The sequence below is a fragment of the Blastomyces gilchristii genome (assembly GCF_000003855.2).
Source record: "Blastomyces gilchristii SLH14081 genomic scaffold supercont1.6, whole genome shotgun sequence".
NCBI lineage: Eukaryota > Fungi > Ascomycota > Eurotiomycetes > Onygenales > Ajellomycetaceae > Blastomyces > Blastomyces gilchristii.
The window spans coordinates 1,792,682-1,809,281 of record NW_003101677.1 but is presented as its reverse complement, the minus strand read 5'-3'; the positions used below and the strand labels follow the sequence as shown (position 1 = coordinate 1,809,281).

The 16,600-nt window shown below is 47.3% G+C and overlaps 6 protein-coding genes across 7 annotated transcripts; 3 read left to right on the top strand and 3 right to left on the bottom strand.

The window, feature by feature from the left end:
• Positions 1–1,654: 1,654 nt before the first annotated feature.
• BDBG_03939 (uncharacterized protein) lies at positions 1,655–4,722 on the bottom strand. Its single transcript, XM_031721471.1, has one exon. It carries the CDS (start codon positions 4,518–4,520, stop codon positions 3,837–3,839), a length of 684 nt encoding a protein of 227 aa, XP_031578035.1. The 5' UTR covers positions 4,521–4,722; the 3' UTR covers positions 1,655–3,836.
• BDBG_03940 (MYG1 protein) lies at positions 1,765–3,576 on the top strand. Its single transcript, XM_002625835.2, has 2 exons — positions 1,765–2,003; positions 2,091–3,576. Exons 1-2 carry the CDS (start codon positions 1,915–1,917, stop codon positions 3,112–3,114), a joined length of 1,113 nt encoding a protein of 370 aa, XP_002625881.2. The 5' UTR covers positions 1,765–1,914; the 3' UTR covers positions 3,115–3,576.
• A 75-nt stretch (positions 4,723–4,797) lies between the features above and the next one.
• BDBG_03938 (methionyl-tRNA synthetase) lies at positions 4,798–6,764 on the top strand (the record flags this gene model as incomplete). The annotated part of the gene is made up of 2 exons (XM_002625833.1): positions 4,798–4,968; positions 4,995–6,764. 2 exons carry the CDS (start codon positions 4,798–4,800, stop codon positions 6,762–6,764), a joined length of 1,941 nt encoding a protein of 646 aa, XP_002625879.1.
• A 1,278-nt stretch (positions 6,765–8,042) lies between these two features.
• BDBG_03937 (Poly(A)+ RNA export protein) lies at positions 8,043–9,417 on the bottom strand. The gene is made up of 2 exons (XM_002625832.2): positions 9,000–9,417; positions 8,043–8,930 (listed from the first exon to the last, which is right to left on the bottom strand). The coding sequence occupies exons 1-2, from the start codon at positions 9,252–9,254 to the stop codon at positions 8,097–8,099; spliced, it is 1,089 nt and encodes a 362-aa protein (XP_002625878.1). The 5' UTR covers positions 9,255–9,417; the 3' UTR covers positions 8,043–8,096.
• A 586-nt stretch (positions 9,418–10,003) lies between these two features.
• Positions 10,004–11,280, bottom strand: BDBG_03936 (uncharacterized protein; the record flags this gene model as incomplete). Its single annotated transcript, XM_031721470.1, has 4 exons — positions 10,004–10,027; positions 10,141–10,251; positions 10,677–11,223; positions 11,245–11,280. Coding segments are annotated over 4 exons (696 nt in total). The 3' UTR covers positions 10,004–10,025.
• Positions 11,281–14,184: 2,904 nt separating this feature from the next.
• On the top strand, positions 14,185–16,531 carry BDBG_03935. 2 transcript variants are annotated; one of them, XM_031721469.1, is made up of 6 exons: positions 14,185–14,587; positions 14,763–14,942; positions 15,001–15,052; positions 15,124–15,307; positions 15,416–15,584; positions 15,857–16,531. In XM_031721469.1, exons 2-5 carry the CDS (start codon positions 14,795–14,797, stop codon positions 15,557–15,559), a joined length of 528 nt encoding a protein of 175 aa, XP_031578033.1. In that variant the 5' UTR covers positions 14,185–14,587; positions 14,763–14,794; the 3' UTR covers positions 15,560–15,584; positions 15,857–16,531. The 2 variants fall into 2 exon arrangements, with proteins under 2 accessions (XP_031578033.1, XP_002625876.1); XM_002625830.2 differs by having other exon boundaries at positions 15,416–16,531.
• The last annotated feature ends 69 nt before the right edge of the window (positions 16,532–16,600 follow it).

Below are 16,600 nucleotides of genomic sequence, written 5' to 3'. Positions count from 1 at the left end.
CCTCGAGCAGCACTGGAATTCCTGCCATGTCGGCACATTTCACTATATTGTACTAGAAAAACAACACCTACGACACACGAGCAGCTCGTCTTGGGTCTGAGGATGGTGGGAGAGACCTTCGTTCATGTTTAAATAAAAGGTCGCCAGCGTTACCTCGTTGTTTTTTTTCTCCATCCCTGACTTTGCTTAACCTTACAACTCCCACATACCTCATCTACACGAGACACACCCATTCCCTCCTGTCACCATCACGAAGTCTCCTGATCATTTAACCCCGCCTGCCCCCCCCCGCGGGGAAGGGAATAGAAATGGAGTTTTGAGCGACACAAGAGCAGCGAGTTTGCGGGGAGGCTTCGACGGGGTTCTTTCGAGTGGCCGGCGGAATGGGTTGTTGTATTACTCCGTAACTACTGTTTCTTGTATTTATATCTCGTGTTCTGTTTCCGATCTGCTGTTCGGGTACGTTTTTGGGCGGATGGAGGGCAGGCTGCAGGAGGAGGAAGAAGCGGTGGGTAAGATGAGCTGTTGAAGCTGGAATATTCTATGCAGCAGAGAGCAGAGCGGAGTAGGACGAGAAGTAAAGGGTTCGGGTTAGAGTGAAGATGAAGAAGGTTGGGCCGGGGTTAAATATTTAAACAACTAACTAAATAAACTAAATATTATTATTATTGAACAGCGAGTGTGAGTTGTGGAGTTGAGTTCAGACCAGAGTTGGAAATAGGATGAAGTTAAAATAGAGAAGGGAGTTAATAAATAAATATATACGAAAATAAGCAAGCAAGCAATATTTATCCAACTCACTCACTCTCTCTCTGTAACTATTTATGTCAAGCAACAGAATCTTGGATATTTTTCCAGGGATTATTATCTTTTCTTTTTCTTTTCTTTTTTTTTTTTTTTTTTTTTGGCTTTGTCGATTGGTGCGATCGCGTGGAGTATTTAAATAACTAATATAACTAAAGGAAAACAAAACAACTCGCTAAATGCATGAGATATTTGCTCCAGAGCCATCAGAACACATTTATATTTATATTTATTTATCAAATTGTTTGATCCCGAAAATATCATCCCTGCTCACTTGCTCAAAATGAAACCACCCATCATCCATCGGCTGAAGGCTGCTCTGAAAGCCATATAAAGCCATATATATATATAGTTATATTGGGGGGAACCGTTGACCATTTTTGGAAGAAGATCGGATCTCATACTACCTACCTACCTGTTTTTATATGCTGAGCTTGGAGGCTTGCGAGGTGAGTTTTGCTATCCATTAATTCCAAAAAAATAAAAATATATAAATCCCTTCATTTCTATTTCGATTTGTTCTTTCCACCGGGCTTGTCTGCTACAGTAATAGGCAACCCAGCCTACAGAGTAAACAAGAAGATATTTTGCCGACGAACCATAAAGACGGCTCTACCAGATTTACGAGGCACAATTTTAGGTCCATCATGGGATGGGATGGGATGGGATGGGGGTTATGAACGAAGCGTAAAACTACTTGTATCACCGCTTGTTTTCTAAACCACTGTGTAGGCATAGAGACAATTGTCCAGCTCCATATCCGATAGTCTTTCCATCTGACCCTCCCTGATATCCATTAATCATTATTATTACATACACAGTAGTAGCTCTATAACCAGAGGCGAACTACCATAACGTCAAAAAGGGAGAGAGATAGATTACGCTGTAGGGAGTAACGTTAACTAGTTAGTTAACTTACTAACTGCGTAGATTACGCTGTAAGCTAACTAGCCCTAAGCCCTAGCCTTGCCCCAATCCGGCCAAGTCAAAACTCCCCGCCCGCCAATTCATCATTGGAATCTTGTCAGTCTCAAGATAGATATTGAAGCTGCGAACTACTTTCATCCTGCGTACAACATTAACCAGACAATTATCCGCGGCCTCTGTTGTATGCTCTGTTTACGTTCCTTGTTCAGAATGGCCGAAGAAACCGCCGCAAAGAGGCTCAGGACCTCCCCTCCCACAATCGGCACTCACAAGTATCGTCCCAACATTCCCGAACTACATGCGCCAAAAACGCAGTTAAGTTCTATATAGTTTTAACTAACTTCAACCCATTTCTCCAGCGGCCACTTCCACGCCGATGAAGCCCTAGCCGTCTACCTCCTCCGCCTCCTACCAACCTACACCTCCTCCCCCCTCATCCGTACCCGCGACCCCTCCCTCCTAGCCACCTGCCACACCGTCGTCGACGTCGGCGGCGAATACGACCCCGCCCGCAACCGCTACGACCACCACCAGCGATCCTTCACAACTACTTTCCCGCAACATACCACAAAGCTCTCCTCCGCCGGCCTCATCTACCTCCACTTCGGCAAAGCCATCATAGCCCAACACACCGCCCTCCCCGTCCACCACCCCGACGTAGCCACCCTGTACGAAAAGCTATACACAGACTTCATCGAGGCGCTCGACGCGAACGACAACGGCATCTCCGTCTACGACAGCGCCGCCCTCGCCGCGGCCGGCGTGCAGAAACGCTTCCGCGACGGCGGCATCAATCTCGGCGCCCTCGTGGGCGATCTGAACCATCCAGACCCCACCGCGGCAGAGCCGCAGGACGAAGACGCCCTCTTCGAGAACGCGAGTAGGTTCATTGGCGGCGCGTTCCTGCGCAAACTGCGTGTTGCGAGTAGCTCATGGCTCCCTGCGCGCGCGACGGTGAGCGAGGCGTACAAGGCGCGCTTTGACACACATGCCTCTGGGCAGATACTGGTGTTGCCCACTGCGGGGGTTCCGTGGAAGGAGCATTTGTTTGCGCTGGAGGAGGCGGCGGCGGCGGCGGCGGCAGAGGCTGGTGCGGATCTTTTGAGACAGGTGTATTACGTGCTGTACCCGGAGTCAACGGCGCCGGAGGCCAAGTGGCGCGTGCAGTGTGTACCGGTCACGGATGTGAGTTTTGAGTCCAGGAAGCCGTTGCCGGAGGCGTGGTGTGGGGTTAGGGATGAGGATCTGGATAGAGTGTTGGCGAGTGAGGAGGCGAGTGTGGTGGTACCTCCTGGTGCGGTATTTGTGCATGCGAATGGGTTTATTGGGGGGCATGCGACGAGGGAGGGCGCGTTTGCGATGGCGGTTAGGAGTTTGGGGTAAGATGTGAAGACTGGGGGATGTGTTTTGTTTTGCTTGTGTGGGAATCCATTTTGTGTTATTTATGCTTTGTGTTATGGAAAATATGAGTAGGGATAATAATATTAGGGTTATTGCACTGCCGATGGGTACATAGTGTGGTATTTCTCAAGACGTATTCTCGGAGTTAAGAAAGGAAAGGGGGATTCGGTTATGTTCAAACGCGCCAACAGGCCAAATCAAAATATCATAGACCCGTTATATTTCCATCCTCGGGCCATTAGCCCTTGTGTCATAACTAACCCCTGTCAGCACCCAAACTGGAGTCGCCCGCTGGCGATGCGCTTGATGCGGAAGCCGTACCACATCGACTTGTCTCCGTTAAATAACAACCGTAGCCATAACTAAGATGTAGCAAAAGGAGGGAACTAATACTGTCGGGTTTCCTCCCCCGCTAGCTAGGCGGGCCAAGGCCAACATTCCGTGGAAGAGCTCTTAAATAAATGGTTGAATGTTGAATGGCCCATGAGAACCCCCCCCCCCCCCCGGGCCGGCTCTCTACAGGACTGGACTGAGGCATTCTGGCCTTCTATTTTCAGACCCGCCCCGACATAAGCACAGAGTCCATCCCTTCCTTGTGTGTCTGAAGGAATTCCTACGCTTCATCTCAGTTAATAGCTCTCCTTTTCCCAAATTAAGAGAAGAAAGGAAGGGACCGATCCAATTCATGAATCTGAGCCACAATTTCAATCCTTAATCTGCTGCATCCTTGCCGGCAACGTCCCAAAATCCTCAATACTATCCCCATCAACAGGGCGGCTTCCTTCCCGGCTATTATTTTTATTGTTGGTAACGGACGAGCCACCATCAACGGTATTCTGTTCGCCCAGGATCCTCTCTATCAATTTCACCTTCGCCACGGCTTTTTTCAACCGTTCGTCAAAATCCTCAACGGCATCTTCGGAGTTTTCCATGGAGAGCGCGAGCGGGTCGACGAGAGAGAGGAGGCTGGCGATATGTTTCTCTAGACGGGAGTTGCGGGGTAATGGGGGTAAGGCGGGCAAAGGAGTGGCGGGAGTATGGGTAGTGCCCAAATTGAGGATATCTACCTTATCGTTCTCGCGATTAGGACCCTGTGCTTTCGAGGGGGAGGAAGAAGATGATTTGACAGAGGTATCTTGTGGAGATGTAGCGGTTGAAGTGGATGGTAGGTTCAGGAAGCCGTGGTCTCCCGGTAATCTTTTGGCCCAGACGATAGCTTTGCCGTATAGCCTGCCTATTTCCTGGAACTTCTCGAAGCCCTTCTCCACGGCGAATACACTGCCTTCGCTGTAGCCAGACCGGGCGCCGTCCGTGGCTCCCAGGTCGTAGCCCTCCTTGTAGAACCCCCCCTCCAGGTCCAGGAGGCTGTCAAGCAGGTCGTGATCCATTGTCCAAGTCGTATAAGAGGAAGCAATGGCAAGTGACAACGGCTGTATGTATATGCTATATATGTTACATATGCTGCTCAGAAACTGTAGGAATCGTAACGTTGCCGTGGTCACAAGAAGGGCGTCGTCGAAGATGCGGGTTGGAGTCACAGTTCAGTTGGTGAGGGGAAGAATCAAGTCAGCGCAGAAATGACTCAAACTCTTTGTCACAAATATTTTCTACCCCGCCAAAATCTTTCTTTCCAACCAACACAACCACCAGCAAATAACGCGCATCATGACGACGGAACAAAAGATCCTCCCCAAGAAGGGTGAGAGGAATATCCTCATCACAAGCGCTCTTCCCTACGTAAACAACGTTCCCCATCTGGGCAACATTGTCGGCTCTGTCCTCAGCGCAGATGTATTCGCAAGTTATGTGGCCCTCCCCTATATTAAAGCAAAAAAGGTAACTAATATCCCCACAGATACCAGAAGGCATGCGGCAGACCTACGCTATACGTCTGTGGTACCGATGAGTACGGCACAACAACAGAAACCAAGGCGCTGGAGGAAGGTGTGACACCCGAGGAACTCTGTGCAAAATACAACAAACTCCACCGGGAGGTCTACGAGTGGTTTGAGATTGGTTTTGATGTCTTTGGCCGCACACCGACGGCTCAACACACGGAAATTTCTCAGGAGATCTTCAAGAGGCTGTATGAGAATGGGTTCCTAACAGAAAAGACCGCCGAACACCCCTTCTGTGAGAAACATGACTCGTTCCTCGCGGACCGCTACGTCGAGGGCGAATGCCCACGCTGCGCGTATAACGACGCGAGGGGAGACCAATGCGATAAATGCGGGAACCTTTTGGATCCCTTTGAACTGAAAAATCCCCGCTGCAAGCTTGACGGAGCCACTCCTGTCCTCCGCAATACGAGGCACATCTACCTCATGCTTGATAAGCTGCAACCGGAGATCGAAGCATGGGTTCATCCTGCCATAGAAAAGGGAGACTGGCCTAAAAACAGCCGCGTGATTACTGAGTCATGGTTAAAAGAGGGCCTGAAGGATCGTTGTATCACCAGGGATGTGAAATGGGGCGTCCCGGTCCCCCTTGAAGGATATGAGAAGAAGGTCCTCTACGTCTGGTTCGAGGCATGTATCGGATACCCCTCCATCACTGCAAACTACACACCAGACTGGGAGCTCTGGTGGCGAGATCCGGACAATGTCCAACTGTACCAGTTTCTCGGCAAAGATAACGTGCCATTCCACAGCGTCATCTTCCCAGGCACCCAAATTGGAACCAGGGATAAATGGACCAAGCTCCACCACCTTAGCACAACCGAATACTTAAACTACGAGAACGGCAAGTTCAGCAAGTCCCGCGGCATCGGCGTCTTCGGTGACAACGCACAGGAAACAGGCGTTCCAGCAGACGTCTGGCGCTACTACCTGTTAAAGAACCGGCCAGAAACTGGCGATACACAGTTCGAATGGCGCTCTTTCGTCGATGCCAACAACAGCGAACTTCTCGCAAAGCTGGGAAACCTAGTCAACCGCATGGTCAAGCTGGTCGCAAGCCCGAAAGCCTACAACTCCATCGTCCCCGACTTCACCGTCACGGAACCCTTCAAACCCGCCCTGGAGGAAATCACCACCTTACTCCGCCAGTACATCACGGAGATGGAAAGCGTGCACCTACGCTCCGGCGTCGGGACAGCCATGAAGATCGTCGAAGCCGGCAACGGCCTGATCCAGTCCAACAAGCTCGATAACTCCCTGATAGCCAACGAGCCCGAGCGCGCGGCCGCCGTCGTCGGCATCGTCGTCAACCTCATCTACCTTATCTCCAGTATCTTCAGCCCGTACCTGCCAGCGACCTCGGCATCGATTCTCGAACAGCTCAACGTGCCCTTCACGAATATCCCATCGCTCGACGACCTGAAAGACGAAGGGTGGGAACCCGAGCTGATCAAACCGGGCCATAAGATTGGGAAGGCGAAGTATTTGTTTTCACAGATCGATCCGAAGAAGGCGGATGAGTGGCGTGAAATGTTCGGGGGGTCGCAGGCGGAGAGGTTGAAGAAGGAAGAGGAGGCTGCGAAGGCGTTGGCGAAGAAGGCGGCGACAAAGGCGAAGAAGAAGGAGAAGAAGAATAAGAATAAGGATAAGGAGCAGGGTGGTGGTGGTGGTGAGGCTGCTGCTGTTGAGAAGCTGGCAGATGGAGTTGCGCAGACTACTATTTCCAATTCTTGAGACTTTGAAATAAAACTAGATGTTTTGTTTTTTTCTCCTCTACTTGTTTTAAAGGTAGTATGGGGTGTTTGTTAAATGTATTTGCGATTTTATGATCATTTCGGGTTTTTCCGCTCCCCAAGACTATCTGATCATGTCATTGTTCTTTCTATTGCGATATGTTTTACCTTGGCTGTTGCATGGCAATCGTTTTCTGCTTGATGTTTGTGTCTTCACCTGTGCTAGTTAGTTATATTTAAGCAAAGATCAGACTTATCAATTATTTTACTCTTCCTCGTTCTCTCCTATTAAGAAGTTAACTGCCATTATGAGCAAGGTAAGGGAGCGCGGCAGTAGTATCGTTGAAGAGAAGATGACATAGTGCAAGAAGGTAACGTTACGTACTTACTCTGTAAATCAGCCAAAAGGAGGGCATTGGTGGTTGCTAGCTACCATTTTGTCGCTTCTCGAAACATCTACAAAGAAAATATAAAAGGGGAGGGGAAAAATTGTTTGTGTTGACTACAACGTGGAATGGTTCGGCCTCTTATTTACCTAGCCGGGGGTGGTGATCGAGCTCTTTTTTTCGCCCCAGTGTCCTGCAGTTTGAACAATGAATAAATAAATAATAGCCATCAAAAGAAAAGGGAGGTATCACGAAACAACTATCTATCTAGCTAAATGATGATGATTGGGAATTGAACAAAATTGAAGGGGTAAAATAAAATAAAAAGAGCCCGGCGTGAACAACATGATCCCAACCAAGGAAAAAAAAAAAAAAAAAAAAAAAGATCTCTCGATTTCCCCGTTGTTCCCCTAGTTCCCCTGGTTCCCCTGACTTGCTCCGAGATAGCAATGACGCCCTTCCCTACTCCCCCCCCTCCTTCTTTCGTTGACAACATATCTGTGTATGGGACAAATAACAAAACGAAGCTTATCGTCGCATCCCTCCCAAGTACCTTTGGCTAAGGGGAAGGTTTTGGGTGGGCAGGTGTAGAGTATATACGGGAGCCTCTTCTCGCAGGTGAAAAGAAAAATTCCTATCCCACCCTACGTTGCCGTACGGACGGAATGTTTGACCCGCGTCCCATGTGTTCGCCCTCACACACACACAAGATTTTGCATTTATCTACGTCGAGACTTGGGGGTGTGGTTGTGGGGAGGAGGGCAAAGGGGTAGAAAGGGGTAGAACAGCCTCCCCTCTCACTAAAAAGCTCTCGGCGCGAGGGACCGTTTTGAAAAATATATTTTAAAATGTTTTTCATTTCTGTTTTATTCTTCGTAAATAAAATATATAAGAAAAAAAAAGAAAAAGAAAAAGAAAAAGAAAAAAGAAGCCAAAAACTAACCATATCATCTCGTTCGCCTCGCGCCGGGACGTGGTCTAACCTCATCCGGAATGACAGGGTGCATCATGACCTTATTCGGTGTCTGCGGCGTATTATTCGTATACCCTTTACTCCAATCATAACTAACCGCATACGCAAAAATATTCCCCGTTTTATTAAACGCGGAGCTGGAAATAGTCCCGCCCACCGACGGATACCCCTTCAGCCGATGCTTGGCATCCTTATCCCAGAAGTGAAACGTCCCATCACTACCCGCCGTGCTAAACGTGCCGTGCACGGGGTGGAACGCAATCGAATTGACCGCATAGACATTACTAACGTCGCGCGTATTCGGTGGGGTCTCGCGGTGGCATTTGAAGCTGAAATTGGAGCTGGAGTCCTTATCCTCGACGTACTGGATGGCGCAGCGGCCCTCGATGGAGCCGACGGCGAAGCCTGTGGCGTCCGAGAAGCAGCTGACGACGCGCGTCTGGTATTTCAGCGGCGACTGCATGGTTTTGTAGAACTTGGTGGGCTGGTCGAGGTTGACGATGTTGATGTAGCGGTCTGCAGTGCCGATGACGAGGAGCTTGTTTTTCACGTCCATGGTGTAGACGCGCTCCTGGCATTCGAGCGTGCCGATCGGTGTCGACTGGCGCAGGTCCCAGAATTTAACGGTCTTGTCCCATGAGCCTGTTACGAGGAGGGATTGGGCAGAGTTGCCTGGATTGGGTATCATAGCGCAACATCTGATCGGGGCGTCATGGGCGGCGACTTGAACGGGGGTTGTGGCATTTGCTTGTAGGTCCAGCATGCGGGCGGCTTTATCGACGCCAGCGCCAACGACTTTGGTACCATCCTGGGTGGTGTAAAATGGTTAGCATGGGTTCTATCTTTATGAATATATTTCATATTTCGAACTACGTACCGGAGCCCAGCAGCAGCTCAAGACGGGAGCTTCATGTTCAAAAATCGCCTTCCCTTCACTCTGACCCTGCTCGTTGATTTCGTATATGCGGACCTTCTTGTCCCATGACGCTACGGCGAGATGATCGCTCACTGATGAAAACGCAAGATGTGAGACGCTATCTTCGGGGGGAGAGGTGAGGGCGACATCTTTCGAGAGGTCGCCGGCGGTGTTGGCCGTCGCGGTGCTGGTGGTTGTGGAGCCGAAAAGAGCCATGGCGAGGAGACTTCTAGCGATTCCAACGCCAGGACTATTGCATCTGTTGAAATTATATTTAAGCAGACTGAAAATTAAAGTAACTAGCAACTTTCTCAGCGGGTATCAAGAACGGGGCCTTCGTTGAAGAAGAGTGCTGGGGTTTGGCGCTGTCTAGTTAGCAATTTATTACTTATTTGCTGCTTTTGCTGCAGGCGAGGTCGAAGCTTGGTGATATTGGCTGCAAACAAGACAAACACTGCGCCTGGCTTCTGCCTGCAAAACTCTCCAGGGCAGAACCCGGCTTCAATTCTTTCTCCGGCACCAACCAACAACCCCGAGCCCTGAACGAGGGATGATTTGTGAGGAGTTGTAGACAGTGTGGAAAACCAATAGCTAAGATGGCTCTAATAATAGCTAAGGATATATATACTAGGAGTAACTAATAATAGTAACAGTAGTAAGTAGCAGGAACAACTAACTAGGAACACTCCAACGACAAATACAACAAGTGTTAATAATATTAAAATTTACATCCGTCAATAGACACGGTCTATGAGTCATCCGGAAACTCCTTTGGTTGAACTAGCAGAAAGTCTTCGGTTGCGCTCTCCAATCTGCAAGCGTTCTATATAGACACCGGACAAACTTGAAAGAAGAGAGTTAAAAATATTCGATTTCTTCTCTAGAGACAATCCCGCTTGTTCAATCTCGAGATCCGGGTACTTCCAAGGGAATCATGCTTTGGCATGTGAGCCCCTGGTGTAAAAGACTTATCCAGCACTGCGAAGACTCTTTAGAAACTCTCAGCAAGCAAGGCAGGATGGCTTGGAAACGCCGATGTACGGAATCGCTTGAGCACCTAATCGGCTTCCGCGGACTAGATGAAGCGCTAGCAAGCACTCACAGTGTATAGCACATGTAATATTCTGCTTCCCATCAAAGCGTTTCCGAAGCGTGAACCCCGGGCTCTCCACCTCCGAAAGGTCGTCTAGTAGCGAGGCTTCTCCATTGCTCGCTAATATGTGCGGGAAATCTCATGCGTGGTGAGAATCAGGAAGGGAAATGTTTCTAGGAGTATTTTTCAATGTCAAAATACGAATTTCAGCCCCGTTTCAAATTACCCCTGTATAGTTGCGGTGAGTAGGCGTATTTCAATAACGTATCGATTGAATTCGAAGTGGATTGCCATTTTCTTCAAGAATTTCTCCAGGGGGAAACCTGACAGATGCAGTTAGTACTTGAATGACAACAATAGGAAAGAATAGGATCCAGAAAGAGTTTACGGAGCATGAAGGAGGGTAATGATCGGAAAATTTCAGGAGTCCAAGCTTTGATCTTAAGTAATTCGTCCACCACTGCGCCAATATGGGTCATTCCATCCACGAAAGGTTCAATTTCTGCCTCGGGTAACTGGTGCGGATGTATCTGGAATAAGCGTACCATCCAGCGAATAATGAAGTAGATATCTTCTTATGATCTGTAGTTCTCTGTGTTGCGAGCTGCTAGGCAACGTCCCAACGAAATCCACAAAGGCTTGTCCTCTTGTCGTTGCACCCCACGGCTTCTGAAGATGTTGTTTAGGGAGGGCGAACAGACAGATTTTGGCCCGGAAGGTAGCGACCATGGTTTGAAGATGAATGGGAAATCTGTTCTCGTCCATACATGGCGATGATTCTCTCTCAAGCTCACCTTCGGAAACGCTTGTATTGCTGGCTTGAATATTGTCATCCACATCCTCCGCTACACCTTTCCGGAGGTCTGAAAAGTGGCTGCCAAGGCTCTGCAAGTCTGCAACAAGATCCCGAGCATATTCAAGAGTGCTGTTTGGAATCACTTCGTTTGAAGCAATAACGAAAGTGTATATACCACCGACCGTCTGCTGCTGTAGTCCCACCTCAAATGACTTCCCCACACGATTTAGAGACCAGTACGTTTGAGATGGCGTCGAGGATATGGAGTAGTCAAAAGTAAACTCAGATTGACGCGGCTATTCGTTCGGTATCTCTACCTTAGTGAGCAGAGCGACCACTGTTTCGATATCCATCACTTGAAAGCATCAAGTTATGAGCAGTCATTTGGTATCGAGGTGCAGAGAACTCAGAAAGATAAGCGCTGATGGAAATCCGATGCTTCTAACATCTAGGATTGGCGCCAAACCGCATCAGGCTGACTTACGCTAGACCGCATCCGAACACACTAGACCCGAGGCGGCGGCGGCTCAACCTTAATCTGACCTTGAAACCGGACATACAATCTTTAGTCTCGCACTATATACTCCGTACATCTAGTTGTCAAAGAAGAAGAAGAAGAAGAAGAAGACACTAATGTTACATGTTACTTAATTTCTTCATATCTTGATTCTTGGGAAGCTGTTTCTTCAGATCACTTTCTCACAGAAGTTTACAAGGATGACCTGCAAATCTTACATCATTCTGCAAAGAGGCTAGAGGGCCAGAGTAAGTTCTACTGTACTCCGTACGGAGGAGCACATTCAACATGAAGAGTAATGTGAGTTCAAATCAACTCATCAAGAAAGTTTCGAGTCCGCTGAACAGGCTCGCAATTGGCTGAGTGAAGATAGCGTGTTTAATGTCAGGATTCAGCTGCTCACTCTGAGATTGGATACCATTTCACAAGTCCCCTATGCTCAGCACTCGTGCCGCGACCTGGTATGTTTGCCTAATTAAGTTACACGCGATATTTGGCGGACTCATGATTCTCACCCGCACGCAGATCCTTCACATTTGGATCCATTCTCAGGTTCAACAGTAATCAAGATCTCCTCATTGAAGGTTTTATGAAATAGTGACTCACATCAGTAGAGAGCTCTACTCCGTAGACCCTGGGACAGTCTCTATACCCAGGGGGCTCTATACTCAGAGGAGACTCTATCCAGGGGGTTTCTATATCTGAGAGTCTCTATACTCAGAGATCTCTATAGTCAGGGGTCTCTATACCTGGAGGGATCTCTATAATAATGAGTATTATGTGGAATAGAAGATATACTGGTGCTTTCGAATTGACTATCCAATAACAGAATGGCCTGCTGAGTAATCCCTGCCAACCTGGCAAGCAAACGTAAAAAGCGTGAGGAAGCCGACGTACAGTACAAATCCAAATTTCGAATATTGAGGTCATCTAGAACGCGCTATGTGTTTTGCTACAGAATAGCCGCTGAACAACTACGCGCTAGTCCTCCTTTGAATGTACGATTCGATCTCCACAGGAGCCTTGGGGGACAAAACGAAGGCCGTCCGCGACAAACTTGCAATCGACTTTGGCATGGCCTCCACTCCATTCTATGCCGAGGACAGGGAGTGTAGTGTGGCAAAAAGTTACCTACACCACAGGCAGATGAGGCGTATATGTGGGCAAATGAAATGGTTGAGAAGGGGGTTGCTGGGTGAAGACATTCAATTCCTAGCTGAGGTCTTAAACCCTGATCTGAATGCACGCTTGACTGTGCCTGAGATCCTTGAGAGTGAGTATTTGGAATGCTGGTATCTTTGCATATCTCCTAAATTCCAATTGTACCAATTGCCTGCGATGGGTCCAAACACACAAAGTTTATCTTAAAGGATATTTTTTTAGACATTGATAGATCATTTCTAAGGCTTAGATAGCGGTCAGAAGCCTGACAGTGTAGTTTAATATGACGTGATGTGGTTCTCGAAGATATTTTCGAAGATATTTATCATGGACTTGCAGGGCCGAGGCCTGACATAGCTGTGTGTAAGGAAGCTCAATTGGAACTATCAAACGACTATGCACATGTACATGTACAAGGTGCTAGACCTGAGAGAAGAATAGAAGAATCTCTTATTAGAGCTTTGAACATGTGTAGATAAACTGTTAGAGCTTGGGACTATGAGATGCTTGATAGTTTTTCTTCCTTCTCTTTCTTTCTTTCTTGATTTGCGCTATGTTTTGTTATTAGAATCAAGACTTACTCTCGGATAGCTAGCTATATTAATTTTATTCTCTAGATGGTTGAGTGAGTACAATCTCATTAAATGAGAGTTCATAGAAGTGTTGTTCTCAGACATGCTTAGAATAGGAGATATATACCTGAGCCAGGATCTGAACATGCTGTGTTTCAAAGATGGGCTTCTATGCTTGTCCGGATTGATTTGTTGAGATTGAACAAAAAACATGTCAATAAATCGGTTTGATGCTGGGTGATTGATTGGCTCAAATGAGAAGGAGGAGGTAGGAGATTTGTCTCAGCTTTCTCTTGTTGCAGTTTACCATTGTTGGAGAAGAGGTGATAAGCTGCTATACATTGTTGATTGTTCGGAGTAAAATATTATCTGATATGTCATGTCCCCTCTCTATACTCTCTGCAAAACTCTAATAATATAGTACGGAGTAATTGAAATGTAGTTGGAAAGGTGCATACAGAGTACAAAGTAGTTACAACAGCAACTTCCCGTTTAATACAGCGGCCCATTCAGGACCACAACACAACTTCTTGGTCCAGAACCCAACCACCGCGAGACCTGAGACTTGAGAGTGGAACTTGCTCCATACAAAAAATGCGGGGTGCAGGGTTAGCGCCAAGCGGGCCAGGCAAAAAGAGGAGACAAAGGACTAGCGTTTGAACTAACTAACCTAAACGGCGACAGCATTTGTTATGGAAATAGAAATGGGTGGCGTGAGCAGGATGGTGAGAGGAGAGATATATTGGATTTGCTATTGTGGTGAAATGTACGGAGTAGGGGGAATTATAAGTTATTATATTGTATATATATAGTTATATATATACAATCATAAGAATAATAACATTTGGTCTAGCCCAGATGTACCCGGGAGGTACCCTTTCGCCGCTGGGAACACGCCGCGGGTACACGGGCTCTACAAATGCACAGATCCATGGACGGCTTGATCCAGACCTAGCCGCAATTAATAATTAGGTTACTTCCCCAGGCTGCTTTGCATTAGGGGAAACCATAGCCGGGTACTTGGATGGTACGTCATTGGCAAGCGGCAGGAGTATAGCAGCAGCCGGTCACCCCGGGGTCACCCCAGATGGGCCTTGCTGCCATCCCCGCTTTCTGGCAGTGTGACCACCTGACTCAGCCTCCCCTTGCTCCCTTACTCTGTTGTGCTTCCCCCTTCTCTCCTCTTCTTTCTCCTCCTCTTCCTCCTCCTCCTCCTCATCCTCCTCCTCCTCCTCCTCCTTGTCTCATCGCCATTCGTGCCGTGCCGTGCCTGTGCCTGTGCCTGGTTTCTATCCTGAATCATCTGACTATCACCTACTACTATTTGCTACTTGCTACTTGCTAGCTGCTACCTGCTGCTACTGCCTATCGCTGTATACGTGCTATCCGTGCCTATAGTCAACTCTCACAGTACGTAGATGTCACTGACTGGCTCACTTATCCATAACCTCTCCCATATCTCTCATGTGCTACAGTATACCTTCATATATACCTGCACACTCTCCTCCTTTTTACCCCTTCACTTGGCATCTTCCAGGTACTCTCTCTGTCCTCTTAAACTAACCTCTACCCCTGAACCCTCAAGCACTACCCAACAAACACACATCCCAATTCATCATGTCGGAAGAGCTCTCCAAGGTCGATTCCGCCGTAGCTGGTCTCTCAATATCCCCTCCCAAGGACTCCAAAGACGCCCAAAAGAAGGAAAAGGCTCACAAGCGTGCGACCTCGACGTCGGAAGGCGTCCGGAACATCAATGACCTAGGTATGTCTATCCTTCATGCATAGAATAAAATAAGAATCCATACTGACATCCTGTATAGAAAAGGAAGGAATCGAACTAGCCATTGCCCCCGAGACACAAAAGCTCGGCTGGTAAGCATATAGGAATCCTATCGTTACATATGCAGTATGTATATGTGTATTAACCGTTGGGACACCCACAGGAAACTCAATACCCCCCCTTCATCACTCGACGACAAAGAAGTCCTCAAGAAACTCCTCACCACCCCGCCCGTCAAGCGGATAGACCTGCACTTCCCCCTAGGCCTCGAAGTCACCGCCAGAAACCTCAAGGGCGTCACCATCAAGGACGCGCTAGACGCTATCCACAAGCAGTTCAAGAAGAAGGTATATTTCCTCTTTCCTAAACAGAACACGCCATACATACATGTATATTTATATATATAGTGTGTATACCATATACCTAGCTAACCACATATGGAAAAAACCCAACAGGCCGACGACGAACTCGACAACCCCATCCTCGCAGGCTTCGAGTGGGATAAGGAGGAGTCATGGACCCGCCTCATCGTCCACCAGAAGAAACAAGGCGCCCCCGTCAGCTCGAAGAAATCCAAGAAGAAAGGCGGCGATGAATGAGCTACCACAAAGACGTAAAGTAGAGGTAAAAGAGTTTATCTTTTTCTACTTTTTATTTTAACTATTAACATACACCCATCTCTCTCTCTCTCTCCCCACTTATGCCGTACTAGTTCTTGAGAAATGAATGTGTTCGATTTGCTAGACATATTCTTGTTTTGTCGTCGGTTTAGTTCTAGTTAGTATTTTGCTAGTTTTGCTAGGAATTTAAGTTGAGGTAGTCATTCATTGATGCTATGTTTTAATCATTTCTTTACCCTGTCTCGGTATCTCAAAAGATAACTACTAACTAACTAGACTTCCATCACACCTCTCTTATCTCATCCACCACTCTTTCTTCACTGAACCACTTGCATCGTGTGGTCCGCTTGCATGGAAGAGGGAGCGGGTTTTTGGTTTATGAATGTATGAATGTAGAAAGGGATAGAGGGAGAGGTCTTGCGGTCTTTTGAAAACGTTCTTTCTTTCCCCCTTTTTTTTACATGTATATATTCTTTCATATTTACTTTACTTTCCTGAATTTTTCTACTCTCCAGCTTTATTCAACATCGTCGTTCTCTTCGTTGTCGTGGTTATCTCTCTCCATTACTATTCTATGTTCGTGTAATAGAAGGGACGAAGACGGGGGGGTTTCAGTACATCGGGTCAATCAAACTTGGGACCTAGCCTAGCTAGTATTGAAGTTGCTATATCACTCCCTAACTTTCCAAGAAATTGTATTTTGTGATTTGTGTTTGTGAGGTGTGGGTATGTAGTTAACTATTTCAGTATATTTATTCTAATGTTCATGCATCCATTGAAGAATCTCTTTCAAGAAGATGATATTTAATTTAGATCTATGGTTAGTTAGTTGCCGGCTCTAACTAACTAAACAAAATAATACCCAACCCATAGAGCGCCCGCAATCTAGTGGAAGTGGAGTGGGTTGGTTTGAAATTCAATTTTTATAGAAAATAGTTTTCAGGGTCTATTTACTAGAGCTAGTTAGTTAACTATCACTAACTAGTGTGGCTGAATAAGCGATTTTTCGCAAAACCACAA

What these genes read in the sequence shown, in the direction of transcription:
- BDBG_03940 (XM_002625835.2), top strand. Translation starts at nt 1,915, where the DNA reads ATGCTCTGTTTACGTTCCTTGTTCAGAATGGCCGAAGAAACCGCCGCA. An exon ending in CCCACAATCGGCACTCACAA is followed by an intron (nt 2,004 to 2,090) that starts GTATCGTCCCAA and finishes CCATTTCTCCAG; the next exon opens with CGGCCACTTCCACGCCGATG.
- BDBG_03939 (XM_031721471.1), bottom strand. Translation starts at nt 4,520, where the DNA reads ATGGATCACGACCTGCTTGACAGCCTCCTGGACCTGGAGGGGGGGTTC.
- BDBG_03937 (XM_002625832.2), bottom strand. Translation starts at nt 9,254, where the DNA reads ATGGCTCTTTTCGGCTCCACAACCACCAGCACCGCGACGGCCAACACC. An exon ending in TGAGCTGCTGCTGGGCTCCG is followed by an intron (nt 8,931 to 8,999) that starts GTACGTAGTTCG and finishes TACACCACCCAG; the next exon opens with GATGGTACCAAAGTCGTTGG.
- BDBG_03935 (XM_031721469.1), top strand. Translation starts at nt 14,795, where the DNA reads ATGTCGGAAGAGCTCTCCAAGGTCGATTCCGCCGTAGCTGGTCTCTCA. An exon ending in CCGGAACATCAATGACCTAG is followed by an intron (nt 14,943 to 15,000) that starts GTATGTCTATCC and finishes CATCCTGTATAG; the next exon opens with AAAAGGAAGGAATCGAACTA. An exon ending in GAGACACAAAAGCTCGGCTG is followed by an intron (nt 15,053 to 15,123) that starts GTAAGCATATAG and finishes GGACACCCACAG; the next exon opens with GAAACTCAATACCCCCCCTT.